The following is a 21,649-nucleotide window of genomic DNA, read 5'->3' on the forward strand; positions in this document are numbered from 1 at the left end:
TTTGTCCTTTTAGAAACCTGAGTCTTACCTTTTTTGTACCTTGGGCCCCAGTCTTTGCACTGAATCCTGTCTGCATTGAGATAGGTCAATAGATTGGTTTTATCATCCTCCATACTCTACACGTAGGTCGTTAATACCCTAAATGAAGAAAGCACTTAGATCGGACTTGAAATGAGTTCTCATTTGACATCATCTTCTATATTGGACCGTGGGTTCTCTGAGTTCTCTTACACTGAGTAAGTGACCGATCACCATGTCAGCAGATCCGTAAGCAAAGGATTGTAAACAGATAACGAGAGAGGAGGTAGAGCCAACGATCTTGTTCTTCGGATTATTAGAAGTATTAAGTAATAATAAAATACAATTTGCAGAAAGTAACGTTTTTTACCTGTTAACTAAGCCAACACTAAAAGACTGACGCCCAGCGTTGCTGAAGGTTGGCGGGATCGGTGCGCTGCCTCACAGCTACTGCCGTAGGAGGCCGTGAGGCGGTTGTCCCCAAGGCTGTAAAAGCGGGGGTCACATTTGCTCTGTGGAAATCCCATTCCTGTTTACACCAGCACTTGGGAGTATTGATCACAAACGAGCCTTTCAGAGGAAGGAAACGCTTTGGATTCCATTATAGTGTTATTTGTGATACAAAAATCAGAAATGGTATCAATCTTCCGATAATCGTTACCTATAAAAATTTAGTGAACTGCTCTGCACCGACCGCGTGTTGCAGTAAAGACTACGGAGCAACAGGGAGAGATGTGCATGTCACAGATTAGTTTAAAACGAGCCATGATGATGTCTATGGAATGTGCGTATAAAAGAAGAACGGAGGGGAACTTGGAAAACTAAAACCCAGGGGGTCGGTGCCTTTTCTTTTAACATTTCCTTTGTTCCTTGGATGGTGGGAGCAGGCGCTCACTGCGGGCCCTGCGCCGCATGTCCTGTTCTCTTGCAGCGGGCTCCAGCGGCTCCGGAGGCTCCCTGTGCTCCGCCAGCGGCCGCGCGTGCGTGGGCTCCCCGCCAGGGCCGTGCTCGGGGTCCTCCCCTCCGGGAGCGGAGGCGGCTCCCGGCCTGAGATACATGCCTTATGGTGCTTCACCCCCCAGCCTAGAGGGGCTCATCACCTTTGAAGCCCCTGAACTGCCAGAGGAGACACTGATGGAGGTAGAGAAGAGACCCCTGTGGCGTGTCGCTGTAATGTCGAGAGCATGGAAGAAGGTTCTAGCAATGAGGAAAGGGCAGAATACACAAAAGTTCTGAAGCTTTTTCTTCTCTTTAACTCACCTTGTCCTTTTCTCCTTGAAAAACATTGCTGATGTGTTTTTAGAGTAACGTTAACAGTGACACTCATCCAGAACAAGCATTGGTTGAGAGGAAGTGACACATGGAGATTTTTTTTTTAATCTGAAGTTTATTTGCTAGTTATGGGATTTGTAAAGCACAGTCTTTGTCCTGAAACCGTAACTTTTTATTCTCACCGCTTGCTTTTCTTCGTAAGATAAAAGCAATACACTTAGGCTTATGAAATAATAAAGCATAATGCCAGATTAGTCGCACTGCCAAGCAAATGCTCACATTTGTAGACCAGCACCCTCCCTCGGTGGAGCCAGTTCCACAGGGAAAAACGCAGCCTAATCTGAAGCATGCTGAACACACGTTCAGAACGACAGAAGTTAATTTTGCGACTCCAAAGACTGTGCCAGTTCAGTTCCTCAGACTCGACTCCAGGACAGCACCCAGTGGCCTACACTGTGTCCTCAGTCCCTGATTACAATGCTAACTTAGCTAGCATTTCAAATTAAAATGATCAGTTCTCCGGGCCGACAGAGAACAAATTCTCTCTCCATGCTGGACCTCCAACTAACGTTTTTATTTTGCATGAATGAGAATTAAATATTTCACATAAAAGTTATAAAATGTTGCATGCAAAATTTAGTAGTGATTTTGGAGTAGTTCTAGTCGTGATTTTGAAAATATGTACAATGCAGTCCTAAGATTGGGAAAGCAGTTTTCAGAGTTTTTTCAGTTTCCATCAAATTAGACACAAATTGTGTTCTAATACATTTTCCAGTGTATTGGAATGTACAGTCCAATATGCTGTCAGAGAGCAGAGAGACTTTCAAAAGTTAATTGGTTTATTCTCCTTTTTCTAGGAAAATGATTCTCCTTTTTTCATCATAGAAGGAGAATGAGAAGCTTAGTCTTATTTGAGCTTTCAAAAAACATTTATAGCTAAAAGCACATCTCAAAACAACATTAATTTAGGGTGCCTGGGTTGCTCAGCCTTGGCTAAAGTCATGATCTCAGGGTTTGTGAGTTCAAGCCCTGCATTGGGTGAGCACGAGCCTTGCTTTGGGTGAGCCTCACTTCTCTCCCTTTCCTTCTCTCTCTCTCTCATTTTCTCTCTCTGCCCCTCATGGGACTCTCTCTCTCTCTCTCTCTGTCTGTCTCTCTCTCTCTCCCTCTCCCTCCCCCTCCCTCCCTCTCTGCCCCTGGTTCACTTGGGCCCTCTCAAAAAAAAAAACAAAAAAACAAAAACCCACATTACTTTTAGAATGCTCATTTTTTAAAGCATGCTATTATGTCTGTACTCCCCTCTTTAAGTGAACAGCTCACAGAAATTTAGAGCTTTGGTATTAGGAGTGACTGTGAACTGAAAACTCACCAGAAATTAAAATAAAACATCTCTGGAACTCTAGGTCAGTAGAATTTACTAAACTAGCAAGAAGGGTGGTTTAGTGTAAAGAATATCCTTAAAATCCTGATGCTTATTTGGTCATGTTTTTGTCTCAAGTATGTTGATTTAATTGTTTAGTTTTGGGGTTGTGCTTGTCTTTGTTTTGTTTTTCTGGTAAAACACAGTGACCTCATTCCTTTGACACTTAATTTTGGGGCTGCTCTCATACATACACACAAACACATGCGCATACCCACATTTGGTTTCACCTGTGTTTATTTTCTTACTAGTCTTCTGGAATTTAAAAATCTTCGTCTGTTTTGCTCATTCTGATATTCATAAGTATAGAAAAACATTAGCGCCGGCCATGGCTTATATACAGGAAAGAGTACACGCCTCCTCTTCACTGAAAGTTTCTAAGACAAATTGGCTTTGCCACAGCGAGAACACACAGACGCCTTACGCCACCTCAGTGTGATGCTGATGTTCACCGAGTGCGTGCTGGACCTGACAGCCGCGCGGGGAGGAGACCCGGAGCTGTGCGCGTCCGCTGTCTCATCCGCCGTCTCCTTGTACCAGATCCAGGAGAGCGTGGTCGTGGACCAGATCAGCCAACTAAGCAAAGACTGGGGGTAGGTGCTCCCCAGCCATTCACTTCCAGATCCTCCATGCTTTCTGTAAATTCACGTCTGAGACGGAGACCTTGTCGCACGCCGAGATCACATCCCATCTCAGGGCTTCAAGGGAGCCCCGAGTTGTTCCGTTGTGCGAGATCTCACTACATGAGCCAAGACTTGAAGATTCCGTAACCCTAGCGTTGCCTTCTCTTTGTGTCTTACCCTGTCGAAGGTATTTGGCGATAAAGGGATCGTACTGATTTTTCTTTGAGGAGACCTGTTGTATTCAAAGCACACACACATCTTTTTCATGAACCTTCTTCCTCCCAGAGTTACTTGTGCATTAAAATATATCCAGGAGAACGATACTCCTTTAGAAATGCTGTTTTAATGGTGACCTGACGAGTAGAGAGCTGAGTCTGGCATGTGGGTCCCAGGATAACACTCTGCTGTCTTCTGGGCACAGGCGGGTGGAGCAGCTGGTGTTGTACATGAAGGCGGCACAGCTTCTAGCCGCGTCGCTGCATCTCGCCAAAGCCCAGGTCAAGTCCGGGAAACTGAGCCCATCCACGGCCGTGAAACAAGGTATGGGTGGGTGTGACGGTCCTCGAGCTGCTCCTTTCCCCTTTGCACTGAGAGTTTGGGATGAGTAATCCCTGTGTTGGTAAATATTCGTAGGGGTGCCTGGGTGGCTCAGTCGGTTGAGCATCAGACTCATGATTTCAGCTCAGGTCATGATGTCACGGTTTATGGGATCGAGCCCCAAGTCAGGCTCTGTGCTGACAGCTCAGAGCCTGCTTGGGATTCTCCCTCCCCCTCTCCCCTCCCCTCTCTCTCTCTCTCCCCCTCTCCCTCTCTCCCTCCCTCCCTCTCTCTCTCTCTCCCCCCCCTCCCCCCACCCCTCCCTCTCTCTCTCTCTCTCTCAAAATAAATAGATAATAATTTTTAAAAAACATTTAAAGATTCTTAACTGGGGAAAGATTCTGATTTTTCTGTTTTTTGTTTTTGCCATTTAATTCATACAGGGACAGTTGGAAGTGCTTTTCTGAACCGGAAGAGAACACATGAAAGAATCTGATTTCTGGTCTTTTTTGTTTTTTAATGTTTATTTTTGAGAGTGGGGGGAGGGGCAGAGAGGGGGTGGAAAACACAGAATCTGAAGCAGGCTCCAGGGTCTGCGCTGTCAGCACAGAGCCCGACGTGGGGTTCAAACGCATGAACTGTGGGATCATGACCGGGGTCGAAGTTGGACGCTTAATCGACTGAGCCACCCACCCCAACCCCGGTCATTTTTGTCAGTGATCATTTAATGTCACTTTCCTTAAATCAGCAGGAAAGGTGCACGTCACTGTGACTTTACTTGTGGAGGAAAAATAAAATTCTCATCTCAACTTCTTTTCAGTTGTCAAGAATTTGAATGAACGATACAAATTCTGCATCACCATGTGCAAGAAACTTACGGAAGAGCTGACTCGCTTCTTCTCTGACAAACAGAGATTTATTGATGAAATCAGCAGCGTGACTGCAGAGAAACTCATCTATAATTGTGCTGTAGAAATGGTAACCCTTTCTACGGTTTAACATTATTTAAGAGTATCTTTTGAGTTGAATACCTGCTTGACCTTATCGTTTTAAAAAGAGTTTGTGCCCTTGACTGCTCCCAAGTCCCAAACACGGTGATAGCCTCTTACTAAAGGAGGACTTGGACTTCATGAGCACAGGTGACACATTGAATAACGTTGGTTACCGCATTTGGTGAAGTGTTATTGTACCTCCTAAAAATTGCTAACCTTAGGCATGATCTAATCTTCTTATACTTTGCATCTAAACGCTTTGGCTGGATCTGTTTCTGCATTTTGTGCTGTCTAAGAAATTCTGGCATAATAAAACATTAGGAAAAATACCGCTCTGTTTACCAGTCCTCAAAAGTCCACGTGCCCAGATTCCACTTACTGACCTTACTGAAGTATAGACACAAAGTAAAATCTGCCTTTCAAATTATTTGGGTCTACTATTGGAAATAATTTGTTTCTATCTCATGGGGGAAAAGTTGCTCTGAAGTAGTGATGAAATTAGAGACTGTTAGTTAAGTAGTTTAGTGGGGGAAAAAATTATTGAGCAATCTTATTTTTGCCACATTAACATAATAAATCTACCTCCTCCCCCCAGAATATGTCTACTTTGAATTGTACGGTTATGTTACCCTTGGCCTTATTCCGCAAGCCATTATCAAAAGTCAAATGAAAATGACTTTGGAGTATAAACTGTTGATAAGCAGAACATACATTATTTTGCCCTAAACTATTGATATGAATAATAGGCATTGCATCACTCTATACCGGTTTGAGACTTCATATGATAAATTATTTTTAAAACTTGGGGCCAAGAAAAATGTCCTCTCCTGAGGAGTTTGGCTGTTCTTCCTTTTCTGATAACAAGAGCAGCGTAACTTGAATAAGTCCCTCCTTTTGCCCCGGCTGCACAGCAAACTTCGTGTCATTAGCACCATGTTTAGTTATTTCTTCATCCTTTTCAGAATGGATTTTCTGTACCCATTTTATTTGTTTTATTGTAAGTGGCTCTCAAGTATTTTTTGAAAGAAACAGATATCGGCAAGTACACATCAGGATACTGGGTTACTGGCAGTCCCGGCTTTTAATGACTGAAGAGAATGTTAAAGAACAAAATTCAGCCAAGTAAAATTGAAGATCTAATTGGCTTTTGTGAAATGATTCATGCATCAGGCAGCATTTCATCTAGCAAGTAGAGGAGAGCTTTACTGAGCTAAATAAAACAAAGGTGTTTGAAGGGAGAAGGGGGTAGTAAAAAAGAGGAAAGGAATTCGTTAGCAAGGAATGCGTTGTTTAGGCAAAGTTGCCCTTCTAAGGGAAACTGAAGTGGGGAAGGAAGGGGTCAATCAGTAAATTTCCTAGTGCTGACCAGGAAATGCCATGTTGACTGGTTCGAGGTTACATACCTGGGGTATTGGAACTGCAGTCAGGTGAGGTATTATGTCCTGGCTTACTGACTTGGCCTAAGTGGTGCCATTTTGGGCCTGTCGTCTACTTTTTAACAAGGAAATCAGAATACCATTGAGAAGACTTCTCAAATAGTCATGACCTGTGCATAATACTACAGTCTCCTCTTTCTGGAAAGCCCCTGCCCACCTTTCTCATCACCTCTACTCCTTTATGACTCAGCCTACACACCACTTCCTGGAGGCTTTCCCTAATCTCCGCGTGCCACGGGGCGGTTAGATGTGCCCGGTATGTGTTCCGTCCCATCTCGGGGCTTCCTCCTACACAGCCACGTGTCTCGTGGAATGAGCAAGCCATGTTGTCAGGCCTGTGTGTCCCTCCAGACTGTGAGTTCTCCTTCGTGGTATGTGCAGCGCTTGGCACTTGTAAACACCCCTGAGTGAATGGGCGACTACGCCAGAAAGTTCTTTGGCTAAAGGAAGCTATTAAATGACTTTTACCACCATTTAATTATCTTATTATAACAAAATCTACCTTAATGAAATGTCAGGTTGCCCTAGTGTCAGAGTATATGTTTACAATAAACTTTTTAGTGTAGCCGTAGAAGAGCCAATTTAGAAGTATAAATGTTGAGTCATGAATCTCTCTGAGTACGGGATTATGTTTGAAGGCGAAGTAACTTTCATCGAGAAGCTCCTTTACGCTGCTCATCTGATGAGTCTTATGAGTAAGTTTTGTATAGTTTGGTAGATTATATCATCTCGTCAAAATGTGTTAGATATCGTTTAAAGCTGCATTGCCCAGATGGATGTGTATTTTCGTGGAAAAGTTGAGAATCTCCTTGCTCTTGCTGACTTGGCTTCAGGTTCAGTCTGCAGCCCTGGATGAGATGTTTCAGCAGACAGAAGATATTGTTTATCGCTATCATAAGGCAGCCCTTCTTTTGGAAGGCCTAACGAAGATCCTCCAGGACCCTGCAGATATTGAAAACGTACATAAATGTAAGTGGACTTGGAAAGTGGTGTGTTATTGATTGCAGCGGAGTTGCCTCCTACGGGTGCAGCAGGAAGAGCTTGGAGTTTGGAGTCGTACTGCCTGGGTTTGAATCTTGGCTTTCCAACTTTGGGCAAGTCATTGATTCTTACTGCGGTCTGCTGCTGCTTCTAAAAGATGAGAGAGTTGTTTGAGGAACGGAGATCGTGCTTATAATGTAATGATTGATGGCTTTTGATTTTTATACCGCATTACCGTGTTGGAAGATGTGTGTTTGTGTATGTAGAGAACTCCGTTTTTGTTAAATAATAATACATGCAACTATTTTAAGCCCTGTGGGCTTCAGCGCAGAGCCTGCTTCGGATCCTGTCTCTCCCCCCTCTCTGCCCCTCCCCCACTAGTGCTCTCTCTCCTCTCAAAAATTGTGAAAGAAAAAAAAAAAAAAAAGAACTTTATGAAGATCCTACGTACCCCAGATCTGGTATAGACAACAGAGTGGAGATTTAGAGAGTGCCAGGATGATGATACCATTTGTGGAGTATAAGCCCTGGTGTTTGAGGAGGGGCTTGGGAGCATATGTGGTCACACCACATTTTGAAGAGCCTCAAGGGGACTGCAATTCTAAAATTATGTGCAGTTGTGAGCAAGCTAGCTATTAAAACCTAAATTTTCTTTATTTGACGTGCTAACCTACATTTTGCTCCTGTGCATCACTGAGCTAGACATGATATCTAAACAATTATCAGGCAGAAAGAAGAAAAAATCTTCAGAATGGTTCACTTTGGGGCAAAGATAGAACAGAGACAAGGATGTAGGTGGAAAGTGGTTTTGTTTTTGTTTTTGTTTTTGTTTTTGTTTTTGTTTTTTTTTCATTTGTTCTGCCCTTGGTTTTGAAAACAGAAATGACTTTTGCTCTGAATTTACTTTATTTCTAGATAAAACTAGTATTGAGAGAAGATTGTCAGCACTCTGCTGTAGCACCGCGACCCTGTGAGCGGCAGCCGGTCCGGCCCCTGGACCAGTGGTGGAATTGAGGAGAGAAGTTTGGGATGACAGCTCGGGTTCTGGTTCCCCATCTCCAGGAAACCGTAGTTTCTCACCTGGTGACTACCAAAGAGCAAGGAGTGACTTCACAAAGGAAGAACAATCCAAAACTACATACTTGTAGGAAATCTGCCTTATCGGAGACGACACCCCTTCCCCTTTTCTTTGTAGAAGCAGCAGCAAGAGTATTCCACTTGGCTCTCAGTTCGAACCTGGTAAATAAACGTACCTTAGAAATAGAACTATCAGTGCAGTTATTCTTAAAGACGATTAAGAGGGGAACAAAATGAGTGGCTCTTTACTCGTTCATCAGAGCAATGTGTGAAATCCCATGTATTTACTGAGGTATAAAAGTAAAAAGAAAAAAAAAAATCTACATCTCATCCGGGCAGTTTGATATCTGGGGTAGGTTTGTCTAAATCTGAGCACGCATCCTTAAACAGCTCAGGAGGAAATAGCTTAAGAACCAGCTGAAAGAAGGCTCTTGGAAGAAATTGTGAAATCTTCCATCTGATCTAATATGGACACATGTTACTCTTCCAAAATCTTTCATATTGCACTAATTTATTAAAACAACTGTGCATTGGATTTTGCAATTTAAAACTAACTGAGGCACAATGGACTCGTTTAAAATATTTTACTTGATTATATTCTATACACACACCCTTTCCAGAATTCACATGTAATGTCTAGTGGACTTTTAAACGGTAAAAACTTGTGTTCATGTGGACCGTTGCATTTTTTTAACCTGTTCATCCACACGTAACAGATTTTCTCAGTGGTATTTTTGAGTTGCTGGTCGTTTGCCTTTGGTTTTATTTTTTACCGTGCATGCAGAATGTGCATTGACGCCTGTGATCTCTACGTTTACTAAAGGCTAGGTTTATTTGGGCAGTATTAGAAAGAGTATCAATCGGGAGACTCTCAAGAATTTTAGCCGGGCCACAACAAAGTTGGCGACCTAAAGGCTTGTTAGTGATGTGGAGTTTCTACGTGAAGTTAGTGGAAAATGAGGTTTGTTTTCTCTTAGGAAAATGGGCAGCTCTCTCTCCAGCCTAATGTGTATTTTTCACGTTAATCCTGGCAGTTCACCAGATAGCTAGTCACCAGATAGCTAGACGTGGAGAATGCGGGCAGTTAACATCCTTCCAGGAAACGTTCCTACGTCGTGTATTGTTTGATTTCTTTTACTCACCTGCTTGAATACTTGAATAAACATTCTCCACTTTTAATCCTTATATCTTTATCCTTTTAGATAATATAATCTGAACTCTGACAAATTGCACAGAAGCTCTTTGGCATTAATCTAACTTTAACGTACTGATAAAGACAAACAAAAACATGGTTTTTCTTTTACTTTGACGAAGTAATGTAATTTTTACCTTATTTATCTGTATGAAATTCCAGCACTTAATTTGAACATTTATTTATATGATGTTTGTATTTTTAGGTCTTTAATACAGTGTTTCTACCTCCCGTTTGTAACTGCATATGCATTATTCTTGAAACTAGGTAAAACTCACTGAATTGTTGTGTAATAGCCTTTTTATTATTGCCTGTACAGATGTATATTGAGGTAAAATAAAAGTGACAAAGTGTTTCTGGGGCCAAGCTGGGTCCGTATTACGTGGCTTGTCAAGCCAGCTCCTTCCTCAGTGAGTTTGGAGGCTTGGTCGCTCATATCCTTTGTCCTGCCCCAAGATTTCCGATGCTCGGGGACTGTCAACGCAGGCTGCCAGGCATGTAGACTACGTGATGAGGACTCCTGCGCCTCCCTGCGGGGGTGACGAGCACTGGTATTAGGGACACTCTAGTTTGTGTAATTTCTTCAAGCATACCGAGCAGTTTCATTCACCTTCTCGTAGTTATCAGCCGCGTTCTCTCAGTAGATCGTCCAAGGGGCTGGGTTCCTTCTGGCCCCTCCACCCTGTCCTTTATTTTTTTATTTTTTTTATTTTTTTCTTTAAACAGGATGAAACAGGTTCTCAGCAAGTAAGTGATGTGTCTGAAGTCAGGTAACTAGTGAGGTAGTTAAGCCATGCTTTGTGACTTCCAAGTTCATTCTTCCTCCTCTTGTATAATAAAGGTCCGTCTTGTGATAGATGCTGTGTGTGAAACCGTGAAGTCTGAACAGCAAAGAACAAACTGTAAACTCATGAATAACGGTTCTGATTCTACTTCCATTTTCAAGGCCGGTTGTTTTCAGAGATCTTGCCTTGATTATAGCAATAATAAATGCTTTATGTTTCCACGAGTATTTTTTAATTCCGTATCATCTGTTTCATACGCTAGAAATGGGCCAGTCTGCACACCCATGGGTTGACACCCGTATTGAAGGCATAACGTGGGAAGTTACTGAGCACACGCATGTAAACAGAGGCCTGCTCGGTGAATTTGCTAACCAGCTCTTCCCGCTGGAAGAGTTTGCCTTTATAACGGCACCTCTGTCCTGGACCTAACGGTTCCCACAGTCCACGCGCCCTTATCCCCACCCAGAGGAACAGTCGAGGCAGCAATGGTCTTGTTTCTGCCGGAGCCCTGGAGAGGAGCTTCCTGGCAGGGCTGGGTCCTCCTCAGTCTCCACAGGGCCACAAGGGAGAAGCTGAGCGGGGACATAGTGGACATGAAGCCATTGACTCAGGTATCTAGGAAGGCCTTGAGGTGACAGAAGTGATTGCAGGACGACCTCCCACGCGTGGAGTCTCTACAGACCGTCTTAAATCCTTTCTGAGATAAAGTGCGGTGTGTGGCTCCAGGAGGGTTGCCTGCTGGTGTCGGCGACAGCGAGGATCTGCTCGGGGAGCGTGATGTCCTCCCTCCACCGAGAGGTGCGTTTTCGAAGCGTCTGTGCCCATCTCCACGCGGCCCTGAGACGGTTCACCTCTGGGGCCCGGACCCGTGAATCTTCAGCCACGGAAGCTCTCGGGACCTGCTCGCGTCTCTTCCTTGTTTATCAAAGCCCTTGTGAGACGACTGCCTGTGGGAGAGTGTCAAGACGGTGTTTTCCTTACCAGAGTCAGAGGTAACCGCCTCAGAACCGATCCACCTAGAAAAGCGTGGCCCTGGGGCGCCTGGGTGGCGCAGTCGGTTAAGCGTCCGACTTCAGCCAGGTCACGATCTCGCGGTCCGTGAGTTCGAGCCCCGTGTCAGGCTCTGGGCTGATGGCTCGGAGCCTGGAGCCTGTTTCCCATTCTGTGTCTCCCTCTCTCTCTGCCCCTCCCCCGTTCATGCTCTGTCTCTCTCTGTCCCAAAAATAAATAAAAAGCGTTGAAAAAAAAAAAAAAAAAAAAAAAAAGAAAAGCGTGGCCCTCCGGGAAACTGACAATCAGCCCCGAAAATCTCCGCTTTTGCGGAGGGGGCAGAGCCAAACAGGAAGGGTCAGTGTGAATTCAGGGACCAGACTGTGGTAGAGACAGGAACGGGGGCCGGGAGCCTGCTGTCCCCGCCGCTGCAGGCACACTGACCCCGCGGAGGCCGCACAGACCAGGGCCCTGGGCGCGCATGTCTGCCCCCTGCAAGCGGAACTCACCTATGGGCTCCCCCTTTTCACGGAGGGTCTCTTAGCCCAGTTTTCAACGGGCCATGTGGATTTTGTCGTTCAGTGTGTTCCCAGGGTGCCTCCGGGAGTGGATCTGAGCCGAGGAGGCTGCTTCCTGGAGCCCCGCACCTGCTCCTTCCCTTGGCACAGAGGCTCCTTTGATGTCTGCACTCGGGAGACAGGCGGTGGGCCTCTCCTGGGCGAGGCTGCCTGGCGCACGGTCGTGGACCGCCCCACGCTGCGTGCCCTCCTCTGAGACGGTCCTGACCTTCCCAGAGTTTGCTTCCATCACTAGGAGAGGCCAGCCGAGCACTTGTTTGCTGAAAGCTTCACTCTGCCTCCTCGGCGTGGTGGTCCCCCGGGTCCCAGACTCCAGCTGCCCCGTGCAGAGCTGTGTGTCCAGAGGGCAAGGGCGCAGAGCTCAGAGAGTGGGGTGCGGATGAGACAGGTTAGTGAGCACGAAGTTCGAGCCGTTCCGGGGACGTGCGTATCCTCAGCGAAGCTCGCTGTTGGACTGGCGGCGCTCCACGGCTCCCCGCTGTGTTGTTTTGGGGAGGGGTGGAGAACAGCCTGTGTTTGTTTGGGGCAAGGCCTGGATTTAGGGCTCCCTGGAACCACGTTTGCTCTAGCCGGACAGCTTCTGAAAGGACTTGCCTCCTTCCCTGGCTGGCCCGCCCGGCAAGCTGCGTTCAGACATCCTTTATTTACCCTTTTCGGTCAATCTGGCAGTTACGGTGAAGTGTTTGTATCGAGCTAACATTTATGTGATCGGCATATCAACCCTTACTTGCCTCATTTTACCGACGGAGAAACAGACTTGGAGAGTAATCCCCGCTCCGAAAGAAAAGCCCTGAGGCCAGGTAGTGGCGGACGGAAGCAGGGGTTTGGACTGCTGGGCTGGGGAGCCTGGCTGTGGGGGAGCCCTCCTCCCCCTGTGATGTGCTTAGCGCCCCAAACCTGCTCACCCGCACGTCCTTGTAACACCTCTCTGGTGATGTCCAGGAAGAGGGGGGAAAAGTAGAGTTCTGTGCCATTTGGACCCGTCTTCTGCCTAGCAGAAGGCAGCCGATTTCGAGAACGGGTGGAGTCAACAGCTCTGTGCAGCCCCTCTTGGGCCTGGGGCTGGAGCCCGAGAACAGTGGGTTTCAGAAACCACCCTTGAACCTCCCAGTGAAAGGGCGCCTATGACGTATCAATAAACTTGAGCATTTGATTGACCCACTTTGCAGTTTCCCTGTTTGGTCTTACCTGTGCCGGTGAGCTCGAACCGCAGGTGCAGCACCAGGTGGGAGAAACCTCAATCCGGGTTTGTCCAGGGGACCCCACCCCCACCCCGACACGCACACAGCCCTGGCCGAGTCCTGGGACCAGTTCTTTTGTTGATGGAAGCAGAAACCCTTTCCCCAGGAACTCCTTGGTCTGCCCCCACTGCGGCCAAGCGGCCCCACGCCCTCACCTGGGCCCCGTCCAGCGTGGAGTTCACACTACGCCAGCCCCTCCACCAGGAGGAGCGTAGCCCACAGGGTTTTCTCTTGTTTGTCTCAAACCGCCAAGGCCCCAACCCATTTTCTCACCTTCCTGTCCTGCCCTCCCCATCTCGGTGATGAGGGTCCTGTGCCCCTGGGGCAGGGCTCCCCTCACTCCCCTCCCCGCAAGGAGAGGCTGGGGAGGAAGACAGGCTATTTTTCAGTTCCAGCTAGCGGGTTTCTGTAAAGATGACGGGTAAATGGATTGCACGCTCTAGAAATACGCCCAGTGATGGTTCCTTTAGGAACCCGCATAAGGAGCAGAAGGTGCGGGCAGCCGAGCTGGTATGGAATGTCTTAAACTGAGAGTGGAAAGTAGACACAGTTTCTAGTGGAAACCCAGAATATTTTGAGCGTGAGGTTTTTCTTCTTAATCCCCTTTACTATGAAGACAAAACAGCCCTGTGTCATTTTTTTTTTTTTAAGTTTGGTTATTTTTGATAGGGAGGGAGGGAGGGGCAGAGAGAGAACCTCAAGCAGGCTTCACACTGTCAGCACAGAGCCAGACACGGGGCTTGAACTCACCAACCGTGAAATCCGCCCTGATCTGAAATCAAGAGTCGGACGCTTAACCCACTGAGCCACCCAGGCGCCCCAGCCCTGTGTTGTTTTTTAAACAAGGTTCTTTAAGTCTAGGAAAACTCCAAGAAGCAAATCACAACTAGGGAAAGTATTTGCCGTAAATACAACAGATGAAGGGAGGTGACGGTGAGGGAAAGGCTAGTAGAAAATCAGGAAATTCCCTTTCCTCCTGATCCACCCCCCACCCCTCCGCACCGTCCCCAGTCAGAGGCCTGATGGGAGCAGCAGAACAGATGAGCCGCAGGCCGAGCAGGCCAAGGCTCCCAACAGATGTTCTGAGTCACCCAGCTCAGGAGAGGGAAATGGACCCACGAGGCCTTGGGGTCCTCTCCCCCAGACGCGTGTTTCTGTGTCTCCTTCCCACGTGCCCTGACTATGACACGGGCCTCGCTTTCCTCGCCTGTGAGGCAGAGATGGTGAGAGAACTTGCCTCTCAAGCTTATCATGAGGATTAAACAAAATCATACGTGCAGTGCTCACACCCTTTCCTGACACATGGTGAGCCCTGAATAAACACCAGGTGGCGGGATCAGTGGCAGTCACAGCAGGATTAGAGCCAGGGCCGAGGCCCGAGGGCCTGGCTGTATCTTCCCCACTGACCACTGGGACACGGGGCAGGACTCACTTCTGTCCTCCCCCCCCACCACTTGTGTGCTGTACTCTTTCTCACATCTGGGTTTTTTTTTTTTTTTTTGGAGACCCGAGCTCTTCTTTCCACGGAGAATGCACCGGAACAACATTGCTTAGACAGGGGCTCCTGGGTGGCTCGGTCGGTTAAGCATCCAACTCTTGCTTTCAGCTCAGGTCATGATCTCACGGTTGGTTAGTTCAAGCCTCCCCCCACCCCCACCCCGTTGGGCTCTGTGCTGGCAGCACGGAGCCTTCTGGGGATTCTCTCTCTCCTCTGTCTCTCGCTGCCCCTCCCGACTCTCTCTCTCTCTCTCTCAAAATACATAAATAAACTTAAAAAACAAAACAAAAAACCACATCGCTTAGGCAAGCCGATCGGAGCGCACATCGACGTTAGCTCGCTAACAAGTCGGCAGCTGACCAAGTCATGTCGGTTCAGAAAGGATAGGAAAACCGGTGTATGTGGGGGAAACAGGATGCTTGTTACATAAGCAGCTTATTGTAAAGACCACCGTTTCCTTTCACGTGGTCATAGAAACATCATACGTTCCTCCATAACATGCTAACTGAGGAAATCTGGGACAGGGCGGCCCGAGATACCAGGTGTTCACGCACTTTCTGTACAGGACTAAAGGGTATTTCTGGCTTCGGGGGCTAAGCAGTCTCTTGCAGCTAGCGGCCCCCTGCCATTGGACGCCGAAAAGCAGCCGTAGACTGCGCACGGGCGAACATGGCTATGTTCCAGTAAAAACTTTATATGCAATTTTCGAGTGTCAAGTCCTACTCCTTTTTTTTTTTTTTTTTTTTTTTTACTTTTTCTATCCATTTAAAAATGTAAAACCCTTGGGGCGCCTGGGTGCTCAGTCAGTTAAGCATCCAACTTCAGCCCAGGTCATGATCTCACAGTTCATGAGTTCGAGCCCCACGTCAGGCTCTGTGCTGTCGGCTCAGGGCCTGGAGCCTGCTTCGGATTCTGTGTCTCCCTCTCTCTCTGCTCCTCCCCTGATCACGCTGTCTCTCAAAAAATAAAACCTTACCAAAAAAAGATTAAAAAAAGAAACCTGCTAAAACAGTTTTTGTGGGGAAGGTGCCCTTTGCGCAATGGCACTTAGCGTGCATTTAATAAATGGTGGTAGTTTTGCTTTTACTACTAAAAATATGCAATGCTATGCTCTCTTGGGCGGGGCTGGAGGTCCTGTTCCAGAAACAGCTGCCTGGAGTTGTTCTAAATGCTAAAGTTAGCATCCATTCCCGGACCCATGCCAGGGAGCCTCTCCGTGGGCCTCAGCTCTCAGCATGGAGCATGGGCACGCCGACTTCACAAAACCAAGCCCCAGTTTCTTGTTGTAGGGCTGATCCTGAAAGGTTTCAGCTCTATTTTCTTGATGTGTTTAAAATGTGAAATAAATGTGTGCACGTAAATTAAAACAAATAATTCCCTATGAAATCATGAGTCTATGGATCTCCGTGGCCCACAGCTCAGCAGGGCCACCTCAGGCCTTCTCTGGCCTTGGAGAAGGAACTTGTGACAGAGTCAGATTCCCCCTCTCCCACTGGTCCCCCATGAGGCCTTCCATGGCTGTCTCCTTCCCTCAGCCCAGGCTGAGGTTCCCCCCATCTCCACCATGTGTCCCGACCCCAGCAGACAGAGGGTGCTCACGCACAGGAATGAGGCTTCCTGGGTGCCTACGGGGGCCCTGGGATGGGTCTGGGTTCCCCACTTCACCTAGAGAGAGAGAGAGAGAGAGAGGAAGAGAGACAAGGGAGTCCTGGTAGAGTGGACAGTAAGGTAACACCTTGCCAAGGGTCATGGACCCCTTTGAGAGCCCCAGGAAAACCTCAGAGAAGGTACACAAGCTCGCAAGGACAAAGCTCAGAGAACTCTCTTGGTACTTTCCAGAAGCCCAGCTCCCTTGCTAAGGGAGGCAGTGAGGTGAGTCCTCAGCATATTCGCCCCTCCCCCGACCAGGAAACTCTTGCCCCAAAGAGTCTCTCAATCTCTTCCTGGTTCTGGCCCCAAAAGAGAGACAGAGAGTCCTGGGGTGTGGGGGTGGGGGGCTGCCCTTACTTCTCCCTCTGACTTCTTTTTTCTTTAAAACAATTTTTTTTTTTGCATGTTTATTTATTTTTGAGAGAGAGAGAGAAACAGTGAGGGAGACAGAGAATCTGAAGCAGGCTCCAGGCTCCGAGCTGTCAGCACAGAGCCCGATGCGGGGCTTAAACCCACAAACCGTGAGATCCTGACCTGAGCCAAAGTCGGACGCTCAACCGACAGCCACACAGGTGCCCCTCCTCCCTCTGACTTCTGCCCCTCACCTCTATCTCAGCCAGGCAGTGGAGGCTCGTGTGTGAGATCAGCCCCGGATGGGCCTTTGTAGGTACGAAAGACCAGGCCCCCAGCCAACCAGGATATAGAAGACAAAGGCCCAAATTGTTCTATCATTGGATTTAGGGGTAAAGGCCTAGAATTTAGGGAACAAGGGTCTGACGTAAGGCATGGAGGGTCTAGGGAAGGAGTTCCCTCTGCTGTGAGATGTTTCCTATGTCAGAAGCTGACGGATACATTTCAAGGAACTATTTTGAGAGGGAGAGAGAGAATCCCAAGCAGATTCCATGCTGTTGGCACAGAGCCAGACGTGGGGCTGGATTCCACAAGAGATCATGACCTAAGCATAAACCAAGAGTCAGATGCTTAATCGACTGAGCCACCCAGGCGCCCCTGAAATTATTGTATTTATATTCTTATTTATTCTTCTACTCACCTCTCTAAAATGTCAGCTTTCGAAAGCCAGGAATCTTCCTGTCTTGTTAATTGTGTCCCTAGGACAGTGCCCGGCCAATAGCAGACACCCAGCGAGTATTTGTGATGATAATCGTGCTGCTGGCCGATCTATATGCATTCCATGTGCCAGCCACGGTCGTAAGAATCTTACGTACATGAACTGATGTCAACCTCAGAGCCGGCACCGTGATCAAACTGCACTACAGAGACGTTACTCAACTTGCTGATTTCTCCCAGGCGGTAAGTGCCTGAGTCAGGACCTATCTCAGGCAGGCTTCCTCCCTTGCACCCCGTCCCCAAATGCAAAGAGAGCCTGATGAGTCTGCTTATGTGTGCATACCGTTTTACGCACGTCTGTGCACATGTGAGCAAGGAGGGGACTCCATCCCATGATGGAACGTAGGCTCACAGGCACCATCACTGTGTGACCGCAGGTCAGAGCATGTGTGGAAAATGAAGGGGGGCGGTATGTTGAGGTGGGTCATCTTACAGCCTATAAAGGGTTTTTTTTTTGTTTTTTTTTGTTTTTTTTTTTAATTTTTTTTTCAACGTTTTTTATTTATTTTTGGGACAGAGAGAGACAGAGCATGAACGGGGGAGGGGCAGAGAGAGAGGGAGACACAGAATCGGAAACAGGCTCCAGGCTCCGAGCCATCAGCCCAGAGCCCGACGCGGGGCTCGAACTCACAGACCGCGAGATCGTGACCTGGCTGAAGTCGGACGCTTAACCGACTGCGCCACCCAGGCGCCCCCAGCCTATAAAGGGTTTTAAGTAGAGGGTGTGGCTGATTAAATTGGCAGGTTGGAAAAAAGATCGGAGGGGGCACCAATGGATACAGGGACACCAACTGAAACTTATTCAAATGAGAATTGAAATCAACATGACGTAGAGACGAATACGACGGAGGCGTGTGTCAGGTAGGGTTCTCCTTCGCTAGAAATAGTGTGTGCGTTAGTTTTTGCTGTGTCACAAATCACCCTAAAACTTAATGGCTTAAAACAATGAACATGTACGACTTCTCAAAATTCTTCAGTCCAGTTGGGTAGTTCTTCTGATCTGGTTCAGCATGGCTGTTGCTCTGTGGTTCAGGATGGCCTCACTTGTGTTTGTAGGTTTGCTTGATCTTTAGCTGGGGTAGCAGGGATGATTTGGCCATCTGTCAGTCATCATCTGGAAGGCTAGCTCAGCCCCGTTTATGTCACAGTATCCCATGGACCTGAGACACCAAGCTGCAGGGTTCTTGCACTCTTCAAGCCCCTACTCAGCCATATTTGGGGTTTTTTTGTTTATTTAAAAAAAATGTTTTACATTTATTTATTTTTGAGAGACAGAGCACAAGTGGGGAGGGACAGAGAGAGAGGGAGACACAGAATCCGAAGCAGGCTCCAGGCTCTGAGCTGTCAGCACAGAGCCCGATGCGGGGCTCGAACTCACAAACCGTGAGATCATGACCTGAGCCGAACTGGGATCCTTAACCGAATGAGCCACCCGGGCGCCCCTGAACCATATTTGTTAATGTCGCATTGGTCAAGTCCAGATTCAAGGGCGGAGAAATAGACTTTGCAATGACATATCGCAAAACCACGTGAACACGGCTATGGGAAGAATTCCTGTGGCCATTTTTGTAAGCTACCACAAGCAGAAACGACTCTGGCTGATTTAAGCAAAAAGGAATTTGGAAAAAAAAAAAAAAGTGACTGGGAAAAGAATTTGGGGAAGGCCTGCAGAACCGGGAACAAAATCAGAAATCAGGTCACGCAGAACTGGTATAGGAAGGACATCATTGCATTGCCTTAATCCTGCATCCACTGCTGCTCTGGGAGTTTGATCTTGTGACAGCCGCTGCTGCTGGTGTCAGAGAGGAAGACCCCGGAGGCCCCCACTTTGCTCCTCCTTTAAGATCTTGTGTGGTTCTGTCGCATTGGTGGAGCTCTATCCCGTGCAAGACCCTGTTTGCGGGGTGGACAGAGCCTTAAGCAACATGCCTGGCCATCTTTGAATGGCTGGAGAAGAGGGGTCTGAGCTAAGGGTATACGTGAACACGTGGGTGGTGGTGAATGGCTTTGCTGAGTGGTCAGGGTCAAGAAGAAGCAAGATTGAGAAACTGGAGTTGAGATCTGGGGACCAGGCATGTGGATGACCTGGGAAGTGGGCACACAGTGTTGTATTTCATACCAATGGCCACCAGAGGGGGCACTAGGCAAACCAGGTAGACAGGATGTCTTGTCCTGGGAAGGTCTACCAGCCTGTCCATGGCCCACAACAAGTAGGCCATGGTGACAGAGTTGGAGGCCATCCACCGGCCTCGAAGGCTATATTTGCTAATGTGCAACCTACCAGCAGCAGAGGCCAATGCCGACCTCACTGTGCTACCGCTCTCTCGTGAGACCAGCCAGACTGGTCCCGATACATTCCATAAAGGCTGGTCCTCAGATGGTCCTGCAGAAGCCAGCAGCCAGGGTCTAGGGGTCCCATACTCAGCAGCACATCCTTGCACTGACTCTCTTCCTTCCCTGTCTCACTCAGGCTCCTCTGGAACCACACACCCCAGCGAAGTCCCTGGATGCACGACGAGCCTTTATCTCCGACTCTGCTTTTTGGGATACCCAGGCCAACACTGTGCTTGGAACGTCCCCCAAAGATAGAGGGCCAAGGGCTACTCAGCAGTCCCTCCAGCACGACCTGTGGGAGAACTTTTATACATACCTCCTGAAGCCGGGGGAACATTCTAGAAGGGTGTCTGATACCTGAAAAGTCACATGGCCAAGAGTTCATAACTGGCCATCGGCTGTCAAACACTTTGTAGGGCCCAAGGATGTGTGGGAGTGTCTCAAAGGAGTTGTGTCGGCCGGGGGCCTGATAGGAAGAGCTGGGGGCCTGCGTTGGTTGATGTGAAGGGGACCCTGGTGGAAAAACTGGAGGTTTTCCATCACAGGCTCAGACCAGGGGGAAGAGTACAGCTAGTCACTGGACAGATGGAGTCTCCTGTGTCAGGCGAAGCCAGGACAGCAGACCCTGGGGTAGAGAGAGTACAGGAAGGCTCTCCAAAATCTACCACTTGAAAGAGAAAGTTTTCGACATCTGCCACAGCCAGAGGAACCCTCCCTCCGACTGTGCAGACGAGAAAGCTTTCCCTGACCGCTTCCCCATCTTCACTCCTCAACCCTGGTGAGGCCGGAGGTCACCAAGACATGGAGGAGAAAGAGGATGAGCGAGGTGAGGATGAGCGAGGTGGGACAGCTGAGAAGTGACCCGTTTCCCCCCAGGGCGTCTGTAGTTGAGGGGCAGCGGGCGTGCCCAGCTCAGAATGACCATCGACCACAAACAACGAAGAGGACGTGAGGATCGCTCCGGCCTGACATTTTCCTGACCGGCTGGACTTGGATAGTTAGGCAAGATCAGAGGGCACGGGAATGTGGTGGAACTCGCCCCGGAAAGACCTAGCCCCACAGATCGGCGGGGAAAGAGGAAGAGTGGGTTTTCAGCAGCACAGCATGAGACCGCCCCCCCGTCCACTGTGTGGACCACCTGCTGGGTGGCCTCCCATCTGCTGGAAGAAACGTGGTGGGAATGTGGGATCCCGGACCCCTCGCGCCCTGCCAGTGGCGACGTGAACTGGTGCAGCCACTGTGAAACACAATATGGCAGCTGCTCAAAAAATGAAACATAGACTCGCTGGACGGTCCAGGAATTCCACTTCTGGGTACGCACCCCAACGAATTAAAAGCAGAGACATGAAAAGATGATTTCTAGGCCGGTGTTCGCAGCAGCATTAATCACAGTGGCTAAAGCATGGAAGTGCCCCACGCGTCCAGCGACGGATGAATGGGTACAGTGGTACGTTGGAGTGTGTTCAATCTTAAAGGGGAAGGAAACTGACACCTGCTAAGACATGGCTAAACCTTGAGCACAACATGCTGGCTGGAATCACCCAGTCACGAAAGGACAGATACTACATTATTCCACCGGGGACGGAGTGTCAGATCTGCGGGACGAAGAGTTCTGGAGATGGAGGGGGGTGACGGTGACACAACAGAGCCACAGAATGTACCCTTGAAATGGTTAAGATGATAAATTTTATGTCCGGCGTATTTACCGGTTGCACCCCCCCCCCCCCCACCGCCCCGCCGGGGGTGCGTGTACCTGGAGAACTAGGGTGTTTGTTTGTCTGAGCTGGTCCCAGACAGGCACCATCAGTTGTGAGAACAAAACTTACCTTTTCCTATTGTCCTAGTTTTCACAGTAAAAGTAAATAGGTAAAAGTCTGAAGGAGGCGCGTGATAGTGG

General features: G+C 48.2%; 1 protein-coding gene and 1 long non-coding RNA gene across 5 annotated transcripts in view; both read left to right on the top strand.

Annotated features, from left to right (window-relative positions):
* ULK2 (unc-51 like autophagy activating kinase 2) overlaps positions 1-10,404 on the top strand; it is an 83,602-nt gene extending 73,198 nt beyond the window's left edge. For all 4 annotated transcript variants that reach the window (XM_042917330.1, XM_042917332.1, XM_042917331.1 and 1 more), the window contains 6 exons: positions 950-1,158; positions 3,113-3,303; positions 3,755-3,873; positions 4,691-4,848; positions 7,132-7,267; positions 8,195-10,404. In XM_042917330.1, coding sequence (XP_042773264.1) covers positions 950-1,158; positions 3,113-3,303; positions 3,755-3,873; positions 4,691-4,848; positions 7,132-7,267; positions 8,195-8,253 — 872 coding nt within the window. In that variant the 3' untranslated portion in view covers positions 8,254-10,404. The remainder of the gene's footprint in view (positions 1-949; positions 1,159-3,112; positions 3,304-3,754; positions 3,874-4,690; positions 4,849-7,131; positions 7,268-8,194) is intronic.
* A 1,209-nt stretch (positions 10,405-11,613) lies between these two features.
* Positions 11,614-20,579, top strand: LOC122207283. The gene is made up of 4 exons (XR_006196757.1): positions 11,614-12,701; positions 17,404-17,601; positions 18,163-18,279; positions 19,889-20,579. It is a non-coding gene; the product is annotated as an uncharacterized LOC122207283 (long non-coding RNA).
* Positions 20,580-21,649: the final 1,070 nt, after the last annotated feature.

This window comes from Panthera leo, chromosome E1 (assembly GCF_018350215.1).
Source record: "Panthera leo isolate Ple1 chromosome E1, P.leo_Ple1_pat1.1, whole genome shotgun sequence".
Classification (NCBI taxonomy): Eukaryota; Metazoa; Chordata; class Mammalia; order Carnivora; family Felidae; genus Panthera; species Panthera leo.